General features: G+C 43.7%; 2 protein-coding genes across 2 annotated transcripts in view; one reads left to right on the top strand and one right to left on the bottom strand.

The window, feature by feature from the left end:
* T265_00341 (hypothetical protein) overlaps window positions 1-18,046 on the bottom strand; it is a gene marked incomplete at both ends in the record, with an annotated part of 27,546 nt that extends 9,500 nt beyond the window's left edge. Inside the window, 2 exons of the mRNA XM_009164086.1 lie at window positions 8,039-8,176; window positions 18,013-18,046. Of these exons, the coding sequence (XP_009162350.1) occupies window positions 8,039-8,176; window positions 18,013-18,046 (172 nt within the window). The remainder of the gene's footprint in view (window positions 1-8,038; window positions 8,177-18,012) is intronic.
* The window catches only part of T265_00339 (hypothetical protein), a gene marked incomplete at both ends in the record, with an annotated part of 84,117 nt that overhangs the window by 21,539 nt on the left and 44,430 nt on the right, over window positions 1-18,148 (top strand). Inside the window, 5 exons of the mRNA XM_009164084.1 lie at window positions 1,046-1,371; window positions 2,677-2,828; window positions 10,891-11,019; window positions 11,147-11,219; window positions 13,434-13,643. Coding sequence (XP_009162348.1) covers window positions 1,046-1,371; window positions 2,677-2,828; window positions 10,891-11,019; window positions 11,147-11,219; window positions 13,434-13,643 — 890 coding nt within the window. The remainder of the gene's footprint in view (window positions 1-1,045; window positions 1,372-2,676; window positions 2,829-10,890; window positions 11,020-11,146; window positions 11,220-13,433; window positions 13,644-18,148) is intronic.

Here is an 18,148-nt window from a genome sequence, read left to right as displayed (position 1 = left end):
TATATATATAGAACGACTTCGGGGAACGATACATTCTTTAACATATACAAAGTGTAACTGGCCAATAGGAAAGAATTGCAGTCCTTTTGGAAAAGGAATATGTGCTGGTGCCAGTTGCCGTTTGTTGCCTCAGCTCATTTAAACATACGGACATTCATTGAACATACTTTCTTTTTGATGGGCACGCCGGTTTGACTACAATGACGTCGTTTTAAATCTGGTTGACTTGTTAATTGGTCTGTGAACCTGATTTTACTTTGGGCAAAGGTTCAGTATGCAAAAGTGTTAAAGCTAGATATATTTCAGGTGGTTCTGATACGACTCCACTGCTAACCTTTTCATTGCTCATCGCTGGGCCAGTTGACCGTATCGGGACCCTTGCCCCCCTGAATGGTGTTGTATTTAAACACATAGCCAGACTATTTGTTTTGATTTGGTATTGTATATTTGTTAACAGTCGAAATCTATGTACCAGTCTGAGACCAGTGGGATTGTTTGTATAGCAAATACTTAAGCATTGTCCGTACCAAATGTTGCTTGGGGATCCCAAAAAGTGGAGAATAACGCTTCACTGTTCTCTAGTATTCAAAATTCCTGACATTCCAGTGCATCAGCCAAACCAGAAAATCACTGATTTAATCCTTGCATTTTCTACGAGATTCGAACAGCGTAACAAATTTAAAAGGCATCTTCATACGAGCTAACCATGGCACCCTACTATAGTAATGCTAGTATGGATACAAATCAAACACACAGGTTAATCTCCCTCTGTTAGCCTTCAACTCCTAGTATCCAACATGCTCTGTTTGAACTTGCTTAGTTGCACCTCACAAAGATTGTTGTACCGTCTTCTCACGCCTTTTACTGCCACATACCCTTAATTTTTAACGATTGGCGGCAAGCTGTTAAATCCGATTTCTGGAACTAATTTTGAAGCTATCCCTGCCACCGGCTTTCAGACAGTGACATCTTTGCTAAACTTAACAATCCCCGATAATTAGCTTTCTGTCCACTAATCGGCGTGCACGTTTTCCCCACTTTTCAGTCTTCCGGCTGTTTTGGCTGATGCACTGTCACAGTCACAACCTTCCGTTCTGAGAGTGGCTTCTGTCAAGGCATTGGGTAGTGTGGGAAGTCGCCTGCGTCAGGTTTGTGCGGCAGCGTCGACCCCTATGTCTGCCATCACACAACATTTACCTAATTTGGTCGCTAGTGTGGTCGATTGTTTGTCAAGCTTCGGAGAACCTATTCTGGACGATGGATTGTACGCCCTGTACGCTGTTTTACGGATCGATCCACAAGGGTTTACTTTGTCAGCACAGAACCAGGTTACCGCGATTATGGTCGATTTGTTCAAACATTGTCTGAGCGGTTAGTTAGTGCATTTCTTATTCTCTCTTAGTGACGATGTTGTGACTCTCATACAACCGTCACCATGAACACCAGTTGTGTGAATCGCATTTCTGACTATATGAGTGTTCTGATTATCGCTCCATCAGTTATCTGTGCCGCTGTACAATTATATGTTTCTCTCTTGGCAATGCCGTTGATTTTTGTATTCACCGCTCGATAACTACAGTAATCTAGTTACTTGACTGTTAAACCAAATTTATTTGTATCAACAATTTCAAAAGACCCTTTTGCGGATAATTCGAGAATTCGGAGAAATCGACTAGATTGACCACAAAAATCCAGTTCGCGAGATAAGTTCTGCCTGGATAGGGCAGCGTTGATGACGTACTCAGCGGTTCCTTTGCATACAAATAAGTTGCGCAGTTTGTTCGCCAGGGAAGAAAGGTTAATGCAGCATTCCCTGACCTGGAATTTTGTTGACTTGTCCAAAATTAAACTGCTATTAGTTAGTTGAGTTAACACCTTTATTTATCGAACACTAAACATTTTAGGTTGATACGCATTCGAAAAGCCTTCAAACTCTTAGTGGTAGCCACCGAAAGGAATCCAGTTAAGTGGTGGACTCACACTGCTACCAGTTAGTCATAATTTTGTGTACATCCTCCTTTCGTTGTGACACTCTCGTTTATCGCAGGATTACTGTGGTAATCCGGTCATTGTGACAAAGATCTTGCATTAAAACTATTTCTTAACTTACTCATGATACAGAATGCTTAAATACTGACCCTAGTAACCATTTCTCATTGTTGCATTCCATTCGGAAGAAGTACCAATATTGTGTACTTCGGGGACTCCTTGGCTAGATGTACACCAACTGTAGCACCCAACTTATGATTTCCGTAACTGACTAGTTGTCTGACTTTGCTAGGAGGGAAATAGTGGCCCCTTGTGTACCTCCATAGTTTACTGTACAGGTATCAGGATTGGTCACAGGAGCATTCTAAAAGTCACGGCTAGACTCGAATCACTGACTTCCAGGGACTTGTGCCCTGGCTGCTTCGTTGTCTGTGGTATTGAGGTTGACATTATCAAATGCTTGTGTTGATTACTAGAAAAAAGTTTCAGGGAGCGTTTGGTAGTATACAAGTAGAATCACTTGTGTTTCAATACTCTGTCTGGAAATAGAGACAATGTAGTGACAGTCAGTCTCTTTCAATTCTTAACACAAGATACATATGGATAGGCTTTTTAGGCAAGACTTGCTGAGCTGTCAAATGTGACTTTTATTAACCAATTCCCACGCCCTTCTCATTCTAATTAAAGTTGCAAGCACACTCTCCGTGTACCTGGACATTCTACATACCATTCAGGAGACGGGCAATCAGTCGTCATCAGAGGCGTTGGAACAAGCTTTCCTTCCGATGTTGTTGACTTGTTTGGAGCAACAAGACACTTTGGAGTCCGTTGTAGTTGAGGTTAGCGAACTCACTTCTTCGATCACGTCATGCGTCCATAATGTTCCGTCTTATCCTATATAGAACATTCCATTTACGTCCTATTTCCAGCTTTCCTGGAATGCGGATGATGTCCGTGATTCTATATCCGGTGCCCTTCATAACTCGATGACCTCTATACCGTGTGATACCTTGTGTTCTTCAGTTTGAGCTATTCATTTTCACCACACAATCCGAGAAAGAAAAACACCTAAGTGCCATTATGTTTACGAGTAACCGTGGGGTATTTTCTAGCTGTTGAGGGAATCCGTGTTCTTTGACCAATGGATCGACCGGTCATTCGGCAGACTGAAATCAAACCTGGACTGAAACCACGGACGCTTCGCTACTCTAACATGCCTGCAACTGGAACCGTAATCGATGTACGAAACGTGCTCGTTCACACACACGGTAAAATTCGTCATTGTCGATTCATACAGTTCGCGTTTCTATGTGTATTGGAAAATCTCATCGTTGGTGTCATCCACATGGCGTGACTACTCTAACACGTGAAGTGCTGAATAGTGACTTACTTGAAGTTGGTGCGCCAGCAATCAGGCAGTGTACACAGACTTGTCTCGAAATGCTTCTACACTTGATTGAAATAGTAGCCCCGACCACCAGACGCATTTGTAGTTACCAACCCACACTTCCAAACTCAGCTGGATCATTTGGATAAAACTTGATCATTTGGTTATTGAACCAGTTGCTCGCCAGGCATCATTGACTCGATTTTTAGGTTCGAGCAACAGTGTGGTTGATTTCCTAGCTTTTTTTTTCGTGTCAGAGCGGAGTCCTTTGGTTTGTCCGCGATAAACTAGACACAGACAGTGACCGAGCGTGTCGGATATGATCAGGTTAGTAGTTTATCCGTTTGCAACCGAATGTGCTTAGTCCACTCACTTTGACACCTTACTCCACTGCACAGCTCCAAGACAGAACAAAATATCCAAAAGGTCTGGAGCTACTTCACATCCTGTTGTCACAGGATGTCTCAGAACTCTTGTGTTAATCTCAAATCTAACTCCACATTCGGGGCCGTAGTCACCTTAAGAAGCTCTGATGCTCGTTCGTAGAATTTGCATCCACCTCATTCTCTTTTGAACAGTCTTTATCCCGTCCCGGCGCAGTTATACTAGTGAGTCCATACCAAGGATGTGGAGCACTGGATTCACATCGCTCAAGCGTGATTACCATCACCCGTCCAGGCGTAATAATTTGGGTGCGCCCAAATTGAGCTGATCGAGTAGTGGTAACATGCTCGCTTCGCATGTCAGATGTCCGGATTTCAAATTCTAATACGGCTCAGGATATGCACTGCCGATGAACCCTGACTAGAGCGAAATTTGTTTTTAGTGCTCTCGTCCTCTGGTGGGGACTCACCAGAATAATTGCACCAGGACAGAAGGACGATTACTTAAAGCAAATTGATGTGAACGCAAAATCCTGGTGTATTTCCATTAATTAACGCCAACCCCCTGAGACACAACTCACCATTTTAAAAGTTGTGTAACTGACGAACTATCTTCCGCATCTGCTTTCTGACTAACTCCCGAATGGCTTACTGTTGTGTGTAGCTGGTAAGATGCAGCAAAAAACATTCAGAGCTTTGTGAAAAACCGCTTGGCTCTTCACTCTTCTGGTTCGTTAAGGAAACTTGTTACCCCTGATAGCTGACTGAACATTCCTTTGCAAGCGTAAAGTTCACACTGGGTGTAATTGCTAGTGGTAAGCAACTCATAGACTCGGAACAACTGGGAACGAGGGGTTTGTAATGCTGAATTACGTCCGACGGTTTAGGAGAGAACAACTCACACAATATAGGTGGGCAGGCAACACTCTACGGATCACGCCAACTTGCTCACCTGTTTCAGTTGCCAGAAGACGGTCTGTCAGTGGAACCATCTTCACTCAACACTATGCAAAATGAGGGTGATGTGGTCGAAATTACATGATGAAGGGTGGAGAATTTAACTAGCAAACTCGTTTGTGATGCATTCTTCCTAGCCGGTTTGCTCAATACTCGCCGCATCAGAGCTTGGAAACACAAATAGGCTGTCCTGATCATATGCATGTACCTAACCTATTGTCTTCAACTCTTGGCTGGCCCATTCTTAAGTCGAGAGTAAAACTCGCTTGTATCTCGTTTGATTTTATTACCGCGGTTGTAGTACAATACTTTGATCGGTCACATGTAATATGTGCCCCCTCGTCTTATCCATCCCTCATCAGTGAGCACAATCCTGGGTGGTTGAGTGAATGTACTACTTGTTCACTGTTTATAGATTAAGATGGTTACGATGATGATGCACGCGACGTTTTCGAGAAATTGAACTATTCCGCCTTCTTTGTAGCTTCCTTAGTTTTATATAACAGCTTGGTGAGTTGACGCGTTTATTCAGAAACGGCATCACCCACCCTACTTTTCATGCATCGTGAGTGAATGAAGACAATAGGTGACTGCGTCAGACCCAGTTGTTATTAACGAAAGCTTTTCGGCTGTTTTCCTCAGTCAGTCGTCTCATTTTCACCCGACTTCTGTGTTCCTATCTGTTGTATGACACGAATAGGTGGCTTTCGTTCGTTTCCGCCTCACAGTGTCACTTGCATTTACTAATCTAAATTATGGACAACACTGGACTTAAACGCCGGTGATTATGCTGATTTCGTTCACACCATATCGATCACCAGTGAAAATTTGTGTGCATTTTCCTAGTTTATTTCTGAACACAAAAGGGAGTTGAACCGTTAACAGCTTTTTTTCCAAACATATCCAGCAGTTAAGTCGAGACCCACACTAGAATATTCCGCATCGTTTTTATGCTTAGTTTGCTAGAGTATCGTTTTCTATCCAATATATTGAATTTTCTGATGCTTTTCTCAAGAAATTTGCCTGCCGATTCCAATGAAGTATACCAGATCCAATTTTCGAATCGCAATAACTTCAAGTCTTTCTCCCGTTTCTTGTTTAATATTCTTGAATCGATTTGATGTTTCTTGATGAATCACCTTTATCGTATCTGACTGCTCTCCCCACTCCAGTGCCTTAGTGCCGGAAAAAAGACTCACCAACAAGGTACTCAGCAGCTTTATTGCAACAAGTTTGCGAGTGCAAAAGTTACAACGGCACCGCGCCATTTAAAGGGCACTTTCTGACATTGATCCAGGCTGTCTGATTGGCGTTTAGTGATCACCCATCAACATCGACCGGGCTTCTATGAAATCCTGAACACAGTCGGTCGTGCTTCTGTAGCGCGTCTTGACACTCATCGGCTGTTGCTGAAGTGATTGAGTGATTGACTGGCCTGGATGCTCGCCGGCTTCCCCGGTGAAATTTTGGTGGGGTTTTAGGGTCTCAGCAGCTTCCGGTATTCTGGAATCTGACCTTCCTGTCAACCTTCAATGCTATAGTGGGACTGACATCTTGTGTACCATTGATCAAGTAAGCGGCTTAGAACCACTGTGCTACACATTCTCCAACTTACCCCAACAGTGACTGCACTTTACATTTAACCGAAAGTGCCGGTCCTCTGCACTGACCGGTGCGTCGTTGTTTACCGTTAGGCGGTTGATCCTAACTGCACATCTTGCTGCTAACACCTACTAGCTAATACCTATCAAGTTGTAACTGAGCCATGTTCCTTTGTGTTGCCATTGATGGTTGAGTCCCGGATTTCCCATCCGGAGACGTGGCAGACGTCAAGGTGACTGAGTACTAGTTGGGGCTTTCAAACCTCGTCGGTAGATCGCAGACTGTTCACTCTGTCAACACATGGGTGGATAAAAGTGCACTGATATGCGCAGTATGTCGAACCAGTGTGACTTGTGCTTTCCCCACATTCGTTGGAGTTCAGTTAAATTAACATAGGAGTTCCTGGGTCAATGGATCGTGTCCATTTAGCCTCTCAGCATAAGAGTTGAAACTACCGATTGTTTACTGCACCCTTCTGGAAAAGTGTTCAAGTAGTTCAGCAGGCTTCTGGCTTCAAATACCTTGGTTTCACTATCTTACCCAACGGACAGACTAAAGCTGCATTTCAACGGCGTGTAGACAATGCCCGACGAGCCTTCGTACAAGTGAACTCTGTATTGTAGAGAAGAAATTTGGTTAGTTTATGCAGGAAAATCCGCACACTCAGCGCATCTAGCTGTGGAGTCCTGATTTATGTCTGCGAACATACCGTCTGTGAGTGGAAGATACCTAAAAGCGGGAATGTTTTTATCACTGGCGTCTCCGACGGATTGTGGGCGTTGCATCACTAGAGGTGTACAAAGCCGAGATCTCTAAACACCACACTCGTTTCAACTCCCTCAACGATGACGTTTGTGATGGTTTGGATATCTGCTGCTCAGGGCCTCTCCGTATTCGTCATGATAGCCTTGATTCATACACCGTATGAGGGACAACGTTGTCGTATTGTATTGATCATACTACCAAGATGTCCTTTGCAGACAAACTGACATCAGGAGCCCCCACAGATGTCTAAGATTGGCGAATGCTGCTTCTCGACCCGAGATACCAGCCATTCACCAAAACTTATACTACCGATCAGACCATTTTATCTGGCTGGTCCGCAAGTATCAGTTTTGTGCTAGTCTCCATCAGTTATAGTAAAAACAGTAAGTTGCTGGTGTGAAGCTCATGCCGAGCTATATAGGTTATCTGCCTTGGCTTGTATCTCTGCAGGATCTAAACCAAGGGGAGAAGTTTTTATCTGTTTATTCAGTGTTAGTATGCAAACGATTTGGGAGCATTTATGCCGCCGATCTGTCAAAGATAGACAACAGGGTTTCAGGCCTTACATAAAGTTAACCAATAGTCAGGAAATTCGTTCTGGTACTACGTCACTAGACATGATCAACTCGTAAAAGTTTTTCGTTTGATCATACGTACTCACAGGAGTTAGCCGTCACCCCCATTGATGAGGCCAGTTTGATCACCACGTACTGCGGTATTTCCAGACAACTGACGGATTCGAAAGCAGCTTTGATAGTGAGGAAAACTCCCATTGTCGTTCGCCTGATACTAGCACTATGCAGGCGTCAACCTTAAAGTATGGCTTTAGGAACCCCGAGTGATAAATCACTCTGGAATTTCGGTCTCAACTTTCCATTCAGGTTTTCAGTCCGTCCCTCAACACTACGAACCAATGCTATTCAACCTTTTCGCAAATATTCTTGCTGACACCGACCTTCTTCTGGACAAAAGATCAAGTCGTGGAGAATGAATCGCACATCGTGAGACTCTGAGGAGGCTGTCTTCTTTTTTCTCCCTTGGAAGCAGAATCTATATTGTTCATCCGTGGGGGCTTTCAGCTTCAGCTTGGCAGCTGAGGAAAATGAACGAAACAGCAATATCTCCCCCAGCTGCTTTTTGCAGCTCTTGTTTTGGGGGTACTCAGGTGTTTAGTAGCCGAGTTCGGTTAACGGGTTACTTCACTTCCGAACCGTTGTGTCAGTTCTTCTTTGTTAAGTCGAGCTTGTTTATCAATGCTATCTGTTTTGGAGTTTTGATTATAACGGTCCGTTTGGATTTTCCATTCAATTCTGTCCTCCACGATCTACACAGCCTTTCGGAGGCACTTACGTAGGCTTTCAGACAACCAAATATCTGTTATATACACTTAGCAACCCCATTCTGTCATGATCTCTTTGTATCCTAAACGGGTATTCTAAAGCCCGATACACGTCCCTCATTGGTCTCGTTCACATTCTCAACCTCCTCTTCAGTTTAGAACCAAGTGTTTTTTGTTCTCATAGTTTGGTGTTTACGCGTAACCACGTCCGCCCCAGACTAATATCTCTTATTTTCTCGTTCAAATCCAAGGTACTGAGTAAACTTTCTCTGTCGAATGTCGAAGTGTAGGCCAATTATTCGATAGCCCACACTGGTCGATAGCTGGCTAAGCTGGTGAAGTTGTGTCGTAATATTATACACTTTTTGTTTGAGTAGCGAGCAAACCTAACAAACAGTGATTTAGTGCGTATCTCATTGGAAACTCATCTAATGTTGTGGGACACATATGGTAATGTGACGTTTCTCGATAGAATTCCAGTGTTTGAACAACTTGAACGTAGTTCGCGAAGCTTTCTTAGTACTCTAGAACTGAATATCTTTCGTCGTTAGATTACTCAAGTATGATCCAAGTCTTTTTGATTCCCACTCCGACTCATCACAAATTTTCAGCTGCTAAACTACTGAAAGCATGCTTCAAACTTGTGTATTTGCGGCACCGTGTAGATTACACGTACCGTCGACAGCTAACCTGGACGACGTTGTGCGCGGTAATGTCTTTCACCTATGTTGACGAGATTTTCTTGATGATATCGGATTTTACCATTGCAATATGCCATCTGATGCACATCATCTCTGACCGGTGAGAAAACACTTTCTGATCTCGAGAAGTACACTCGTTTGCAAATCAATTTGTTTTTTACGAGAGACTCAATGGAATCTCTCGTTTATGATATTCTAGAACTGAATGTGCTGCACACAGACCACCTCATGTTTCAGTTGGCACGATATTCGAGATATCGCAGTATATTTTCATGAAGGGAACTACTCACAAGGTCGAAGAGTTTTCAGCAACCTTGTGAGTAGTTTTCTTTATGAAAACTTTCCGACCTCCATGTGGAAATGACGATAAATATGTCCTAGGCTATTGAACGAAAGGCTTTGGACTGCTCATGTTGCAAACAGTTGACACATTATCCCAAAACATCACTGGGCTCGTACTGACTGTTGATTTAGCCAGTGATGTAACCTAGAATCCGCGTCGATGTTATTATTATTATTGTTATTGTTACACTGGAATTTTATGGGTCACCTAGGTAGCACAAAAACGTGCGTTCCTAATGACTGGTGACGCAGGCGTGTGGCCACCATACTGGTTCACCAGGGGGTTTCCGGATCAAGTGTAAAATCCCATTGACATTCAGTAAAACTGTGTGGACCACTTGGTACGCCTTACAGGTGCAAGCGTACCTAAGCGGAGAAGTTTGCAATGCGGTCATCATGTGTCAAGCCATCCTCGATGACATTTCATCTTGCGGCGTTCCAAGAGGGTGCATTCTAGGTGCCCGTTCCCCTAGGGTTCGAGTGGGACAAATCGATGTCGACTAGGTGGCAATTGCGAGTATTTTGGTCAATCACTTTGCTAGGGTGCTGTGTGTAGGACTGCGTTGATTCGGAGGATGTCTGCTATCCCCTCATTTGCGAATTTCCAACCGACTTTCATACCGTTTTTGAAACGAAACACTACTCCGTTTATCTAAAAATTCCCAATTGGGCTTCAAAGGCCTTAACGGTTACTTGTTTATTCCATCGCCCTATCATTTGTGCCTATTCTCTAGGTACGCTCTTTTTCGTTATTTTCTGGGTGGTACTTGACACGGTAACTTTTAGGATACAAGTAGCAACATATTTTCCCTCATTTATGGGTCTTTTTTGGGGAAAATAGTAAGACATTTTTACCTCGGTGCGCTTCTTTCTGGTTTTTCCTGCGGGCTTACGCTGTTTGTTATTTTCGGAACATTCCTTCGTGGCCAGTGGATCAATAGGCAAATACGCGCACAGTATTTGCCAGCCAAAGGGGTTTGGAGTGCGTTAACTACTGTAGCCAGATTCACTCTTCAACCGAGTCGCTTGATTAGCTCAGTTGACAGAATCACTAGAATTGCTCAAGTTCCACTAAACGCATAGTTTTGTTATTTCATTCGGTCATTTGACTCTCCATAACAATCGCATGAGAGATGATCCCTTTTTGCCCAAATGATTCTCAGCTTGAGTTGTTAATGAGGAACGCGATGCATCACAAGCTACGTTAGAGGTTGGTGACCTGTTTGAATGTATTCCATGAGTCCTTGAAGAAGCTGGAACGTGTCCTGAACAGTTCTGTATTAGTACTCCTTCATCCCTTTTCTTTATCCGTAAGACACTTCTGTTGCATATTGAATGAGCTCATCTTCGGAACTTCGTCTTCGAAGGTGGCTTTTGCATTTTCACTCTCCAGTTTCTACTAATTCTTTCTGTTCTGCGCTTCAGGCAGCAATGCAGGTGCTCTGTGTGCTGATTAGAGGCTCGACTCCAGCTCTTAACTCCATCTTTATGCAACGCATATTTCCTGCTGTGGTGCACGTTGCAATCACCAGTTCAGATTCAATCATCATTTCAGTGAGTTTTCCACTTTTTATGGTGCCGGTTCAACACTTCTGCTGGGAAGTTGCTCGCGAGCTGTTTTTTTTGCCAGTTTCCCTGTCATTTTCCTCACACGCTACGCCCGATTCTAATTACATTGTAGCGTTCCTGCGAAGTGCTGCGATGTTACCTTGCGGTTGGCGTGGATCGTGTCCTGGAATGGCATGACGATGAAGGTAGGAAGTGGTGTGTATTCCCTGGAACTGTTAACTCGTTGCCATGTCCCTTTGTCCTCCATCTATTATTTTCGAGGTGAAGGGAACAGTACATAAAGCCGTTGTCGAAGTCAGCAAGCTAGGCTTATATGAGCAGTCGATCGAGTAATCCCACTCTTCCATGAGAACTAGTCAAACTAGATCTCACTAGTCTTTTTGATGTATCACAATTCACTTAACCGCACTCACACCGAGATTCGTTCACTCGGAGTATGTAGATTTACGACTAACGTGGAAGCTCATTGGCTACATCGAGAGCGTAATTAACCTTTCACTCAGTGGGTTGGGTAGGATTTGAAATAGTTTTGGGTTATCTCGCAACCACGCAGAAAAATGTAAGATTATAGTTCTGTCTCCCATTGACACGCGCTTGACGCCCCCTTCTTTCAGTCTGTTGGAAGGCTGAACAAAACTTTCGACTCCATCCTACCCTGATTGTTGCTGTGGATTCCGTATGGTTCTGTGGGATAGTATTCACGCGCTCTAGACTTTAAACCGGGGATTGTTCCACTTCGTTTTTCTCTTTTCATGTGTATATTTGGGACTGGATATCCCCGTGTTTTTTGTCTGGCGAGAGTTACTGTGCTCTAGTCTCGTGGCTACTGGTTCATTATTGGTCGCACCCCCAGAACGATCGTGGCGAAACCGTAGGGGCAAGGCCAATCGATATGGAGAGAAATTGCTGAGATAAGTGAGAGATACCTCAAACACTGCTAGTAATGTGACTGAACGTAGATACCGCACACGAAGGCGCACACTTTCCATTCGCCTTGTGTTGTTTCTGTCAGCATCGGTCAGTGCGGCAGTATTGATCTTTTGACCAGATTCTAATGGTCCCTGATGATGTGTCGGAAACCCAAACTAAAGACTATTGTTTTAAAAAAATTTTTTTTTCAGTGTCGTTCCATTCAGCGATCGATATCCCCATATATTGCCGTTCATTGACCTCATTCAGTTGGAAAGCAGTAGTCGTTAATGGACTGTTCATAACAACACTTCTCAGTCGTTGCTAGGGTAGAATCCGCCTACCTTGATACGACGCTACTAATGAGATTGATGAAAATTTTAGAACGGCACATCAGTTTTACCCTACTTGAGACTCACTGGGCATGTCTAGTTCATGAATCTTCATCAAACCGAAAATTAGACGTATGGACAGATAAACACGTATTTTATGGGACAACTCAACAAAATCTCTCGTTCGTTATGTTCTTCAAGCGAATACACCGTTTAGTGTTTCAAGATGTCTATCTATTTCCCTTGAGATAATGCCAAAGACAAAAGCGATAATGTCGGGGAATTTTCAACACACTTGCACATCAGCTTGGCTGAAATACGGGGGGGGGCCTTGCACGGGCAACATCTCAATCTGCAGCAGTCCATTCCCATTAGTATGTTCGTACCAACTGCGATTAGTCTGAAGTTTGATTATTTTTATCATGTCCGGGTTTGAGCTTGAAAGTAATACCAGCGCATTCTGAAGAGCGCCATTTCTTGACACATTTCAAATCCACAGCAGTGCGCCCACGACTTTGTCGAAGGCCGGTAAATCGCCTGCATATTTGTCACTGGTGGGACTAGTCAAACCGGTGTCGGGGGGGGGGGCTTTGCACGGCAACATCTCAATCTGCAGCAGTCCATTCCCATTAGTATGTTCGTACCAACTGCGATTAGTCTGAAGTTTGATTAGTTTTATCATGTCCGGGTTTGAGCTTGAAACTAATACCAGCGCATTCTGAAGAGCGCCATTTCTTGACACATTTCAAATCCACAGCAGTGCGCCCACGACTTTGTCGAAGGCCGGTAAATCGCCTGCATATTTGTCACTGGTGGGACTAGTCAAACCGGTCTTTTTCTGGAGTGGCTGACTCTGTAGAGTGTTTTGCTCATGTGTAGTTTAGCTAATGGGGCGAGTTTTCCGTGGTGTTTGCTTCCCTAGTGGGAGGAACGCTGCGTGTAAGGACTACAATGGTGATGTAAAATGTTCGGTCAAACAAGTCATCATATCTCTTTATAATGTCTAGCTATTTTCGTTTGAACAAACCCATTTAGTGTACTCAAGTAAGACTGCCCGTCATCTCTCTCCAGTTCCCCCTCAGTTCATTTCATAGTCTTTGTTCATTTATGATACTGAAACGAACTCAAACAAGATCAATAACACTCAATTTCCCACAGGTAACAATGGAATCGGCTACATTTTGCACGTGACTTCACGTCTGTTGGATCCTTCTGGTCCAGCTGAGTGGGCAACTGCTGCCGGTAGACTAGTTTGCGCTCTTCTGCTCAGGGTTCAGACAGATCAACTCCGTGAAAACAGCGATCTCTTACTGCGTGGGACATTGGCTCGATTGTCCACTCTACCACTCATCTCTTCCGAAACTGCAGGTTAGTCATCACTTTTACCAGTTAGGAACTGGATTACTACTTGAGTATTTGCAAGTAAACATTTTTTAAATGAGTTCATTAAACTGGACCATCTCTGCAGGGATCTACACTTTATTGGCTGAATATACCTGTGGTAGTCATGAGAACGAAGAAGGTAGCGAACAAAGCTTGTTTTCTGTGATTGTTCCTCTTGGCTAATACATCACAAATTTATGTGGTAGCAGAAATCACGTGGAAAAGGTTAAGGTCGGGGCTATATACACTTTAGAGAAATAGAAATCAAAGGAAGGGGGGTTGGATGAGGAATAGGTCAATGGGTCAAGGAATCAGGTAAGTGACGTCAATGGCAGACAGACTTGTGGGACCGGATGTTTCGTAGACCAGTTCAAGTTCAGAGGTCGCACAAGTTTCTTTTGGATGCAAAGTTGAGGATCCAGCATTCGGATAGCAAACCATTTGCTCCCTTCAGAAATCTTGGACAGCAGACACGTTGTTGATTTATTGTCACTGAGATCTTGCTCAAAGGACATGCAGAAACTCGTCATCTTGTTTCTTATTGAATTGTTCAACCTGCTGGCAAAAGCTGTAGGATGCAAGTATAGTGCAGTACTTATCTTATCAGTTGTGGCAGATTTTATTTCTGCAGCAACGGATCGAAATCAATCGGAAGTTCTATGTCTTACCTCTTAGCAGCACATCCGTGTGGTGGCACATTCTTGGAGTAAACAGTGATTTGTACTAAAACTGTGACGTAAACTGTAACAATCGGATTGGTCTGACCCCAACGGCCAGGATTATGAAATAGACTATCACTAATGGTTTCATCTTTTGCTACTCCCTGGATTGTGTTGACTTTACACTTCTTCAGGGACTGATGCGATTCCGATAGGCGTGTAGCGTGGTGTATCTAACCAAGTGTGATATCTAGCGCTGAGAACCTGCAGTCCGAAGGCGAGCAACCATCTGCATCGTGACTGGTAAAGTCTACTTACTTCAGTAGAGCATTCTGTTAGAGAATTCCTACTACCTTGTGATCTCGCCACTTTCGAAATGCGTCTTCTAATCGAAGGTGTAGAAACATTCGGCTCTTACTTGAAAATCCGACAAACCAGTATGCCTTAATGTCGTCTTCCTCGAGATAGCTCATTGACTAAGACGCTATCTTATTGACCGGAATGCCCGTAGTTCAAAGCCGAATTCAGCATCTCGACTTCTCCTGTCTAGGCTTGAGTAACTTGACATCCCTTGTGCTTCTGTGGGGTGGCGTAGCAGCTAGGCACGGGAAGGATGTTACAGATGAGCGAACAGACACTGTGTTTCTTCGTTTCTATCGCTTTTGAGTGCTGCTGTCGTCCTCCGATAAAACCGGTTGTATGCACAAATAAGAGAAATCAATCGTTTAGCTGTAGCACCCTTTGGGTGCTTACTGCCACGCCCAAACCTTGTGATCTCGCCACTTTCGAAATGCGTCTTCTAATCGAAGGTGTAGAAACATTCGGCTCTTACTTGAAAATCCGACAAACCAGTATGCCTTAATGTCGTCTTCCTCGAGATAGCTCATTGACTAAGACGCTATCTTATTGACCGGAATGCCCGTAGTTCAAAGCCGAATTCAGCATCTCGACTTCTCCTGTCTAGGCTTGAGTAACTTGACATCCCTTGTGCTTCTGTGGGGTGGCGTAGCAGCTAGGCACGGGAAGGATGTTACAGATGAGCGAACAGACACTGTGTTTCTTCGTTTCTATCGCTTTTGAGTGCTGCTGTCGTCCTCCGATAAAACCGGTTGTATGCACAAATAAGAGAAATCAATCGTTTAGCTGTAGCACCCTTTGGGTGCTTAGCTGCCACGCCAACGGAAGGCACGAGGACTAGAATAATGCCAAGTTGCCCACGCCTAGACGGGGTCACTCGAGATCCTGAGACTGGGTTCGAATAACGGACCTTCCAGTCTTTAAGCTGGCGCCTTAACTACTGAGCGTTCTTGAGCTCAGTGTATATATGCAGTGATGAGGTATATCGCGCACACTTTAATCACGCAAGGAATGACCGCTAATAAAGACTGATTTCATCTGATCATTGTAGGTGTAGTAGGACACCCGATTCGCAATGTAGTTGGAAAGTCTCAATACTTGTTATTCGGTTCCTCATGTCTTGATGGATGTTGTATCATTCTGGATAAACTTTCTACCGGTTGTTTAAAGACATATTTTGTCGTATTCGGCGGAGGAATTCAAGTAATTACGGGGGTGCCGATATTGGTTGTGTAGCCTGAATGACGATTCCCCCCAGATTTCTGCTTCTTGCGTGACGCAGGCATTATTATACGCGCCAAACCAGTTGATAGTCTTTCGACCCTGGTAGTAGTAGGTGTCATCGCAATCACTTTAGAAACCTTCTGTTAATCGAATCTTAAAGCTGTCTACTTCCAGTTTATATAGCCGTCAGCCCGTCTTCGGAAATTCGATTAAGGGCAGGTGTCTATTGTAAGGTGATGAAGGAGGCGTGTCTAAGCTGATCAAAATTTTCAAAAACTTTCTTCAGATCTATCCGGAATTTATAGCAGAAAGGGACAAAAACGGGGAGTACATGACGAACGTAGGTTAATCTACTTTGTCATTTTATGTTTCCTAACAAATGGAAAGAGAAATTACTGGCAAACCACATTTGCCGCGCTTGTGTGAAAAGCGGGGCCCGGGCCTGCTAAAGGCAATGATAAGCTACGGACTGAGATCCGACGACATGTCTAGTTTTTCCCAGATTCGGAGCTTTCGTGCTCCTAAGTTACTGAACTTTGCTGGAAATCCTTTTCCACCTGGCAACCAATTTTATGGTGACTAGTTTATCCAAGTCCAGATTTCGTACACGCATGACAGTTATCCAACACTGTAGGTCGTACCCGGTATACAACAACTGGCATAAACACTGTAATGTTTATATGGCCTGGAGCCCGGATTTGTCCAATCACACCGCAGAAACCGTGGCAGTGTGAGGGATTCCAAATAGCCAGCTTTTGCTGACATTCGGCCCAACGAAGACCTGGGGTTAGAAAGGTAAGCGGTGACATACGTAGTGGAGACATTGAACATTGCGTACATCATTGTTGCGGCAAACAGGTGATAAGAATCACCGGTCTACACGATGTCTATACATACTATCCTTTTTGCTCTTTGGATATCAACCAACGCGCCTATTCACGTTGTCACCTGAACCATTTGCCTTACTTTGTATACTATTGCGTCTTTACCATCATTTCGCTTCTGCGTTATCCTCCCAAATGACGACCACTCCCAATATGCACCACTACTCAAGGAAGTCCACGACAAGTGTTCATCGTAAGCTTTCAGTGATGTATTGTATCTCAAGTGGGGCCAACCAAATTCTTGATTTCGTCCTCTGACCTTCCATGCTTTTTACTGACCTTGGACAGTAGACATGGTTGTCTCTTTGTTCACTGCGGTCTCACTCATTCACCCATTGGATATTGCGACATGTTTGATTTCAACAGGACCTACGCAACAGGCTGCTGAGTTCTTGAAAATATGCAAGCATGGGACTTATTCGTGATTAATTGGTTGCACAGCCGCTTAACCGTTGATAAAATATACGTAATCGTATTGAATGCTCAATGAATGAAAAGTCGGTGTATGGAAAGTCGACGCTTTTTATTCGATTAACCGATTTGGAACATTCGAATTGATCCTTTATTCTCAATCTTGGTGATCATCACTAGTCTCAGTTGTAAGCTAACTTCTATTAAGGTTTGCAGTGATTCCTGGGAGCTTACTGGTGCACTCTGTTATAAAAATTGCGGGAGGGGGGAATGCTGTGACTTCGACGTGGGAATACCGTTTATCTGCACTCGCTTCATGCATATTCTCGTTTACGTAAGCTTCACAGTTCTCACAAGCTTCTGTGTACAGTGTTATTTTTGAGTTTGTTCAGGGTTGGTTGATCTGTTTCTACATGCAAGTCCAAAATACTGACGTCACTCAAGTCTTTTCCGCCACAGCGTTGTTTGAATTCTTTCTTGTGTGACACATTTACTCTGTCACACCATTTGAAATTACGCACTATTAGGAATCCGTATTCTGTAAGAGGGTTCTAATTTCCTGCGTCTGTTATGCAAATCGTAACGTAGTTCGGCCAGTCTACTTGTTTTTCCTTTCAAATGTAACTTTTTTTACTGAGACCTATTTACTATGCTTCTATGAGTTATTCAAGGATTTCCTACTGGATCTCAATACTTGGGTTTATGGACACTGATATCCGTCCAGCTGAAATCCAGTACGCTGAGGAATTCTCGTAAAAGAGAACAATCCCCTCAAGTGCTCTCATTTACACACTAATTTGGTTATAACCGGAGACTCACTTTCAACTTCGACTGAATCTCTCACTTGTGACATTCTTTTTCAACTCAATTATCATATAAGATTGACGGGAACTCGGAGACAGTGCCCACTGGATGAGACCAAAAGGGGCAAAACCCATCGTTAGCTATCGAAGAG

This window comes from Opisthorchis viverrini (assembly GCF_000715545.1).
Source record: "Opisthorchis viverrini unplaced genomic scaffold opera_v5_3, whole genome shotgun sequence".
In the NCBI taxonomy this organism is placed as follows: Eukaryota; Metazoa; Platyhelminthes; class Trematoda; order Opisthorchiida; family Opisthorchiidae; genus Opisthorchis; species Opisthorchis viverrini.
The sequence above is the reverse complement of the archived record's forward strand: the minus strand, read 5'-3'. Positions and strand labels throughout refer to the sequence as shown.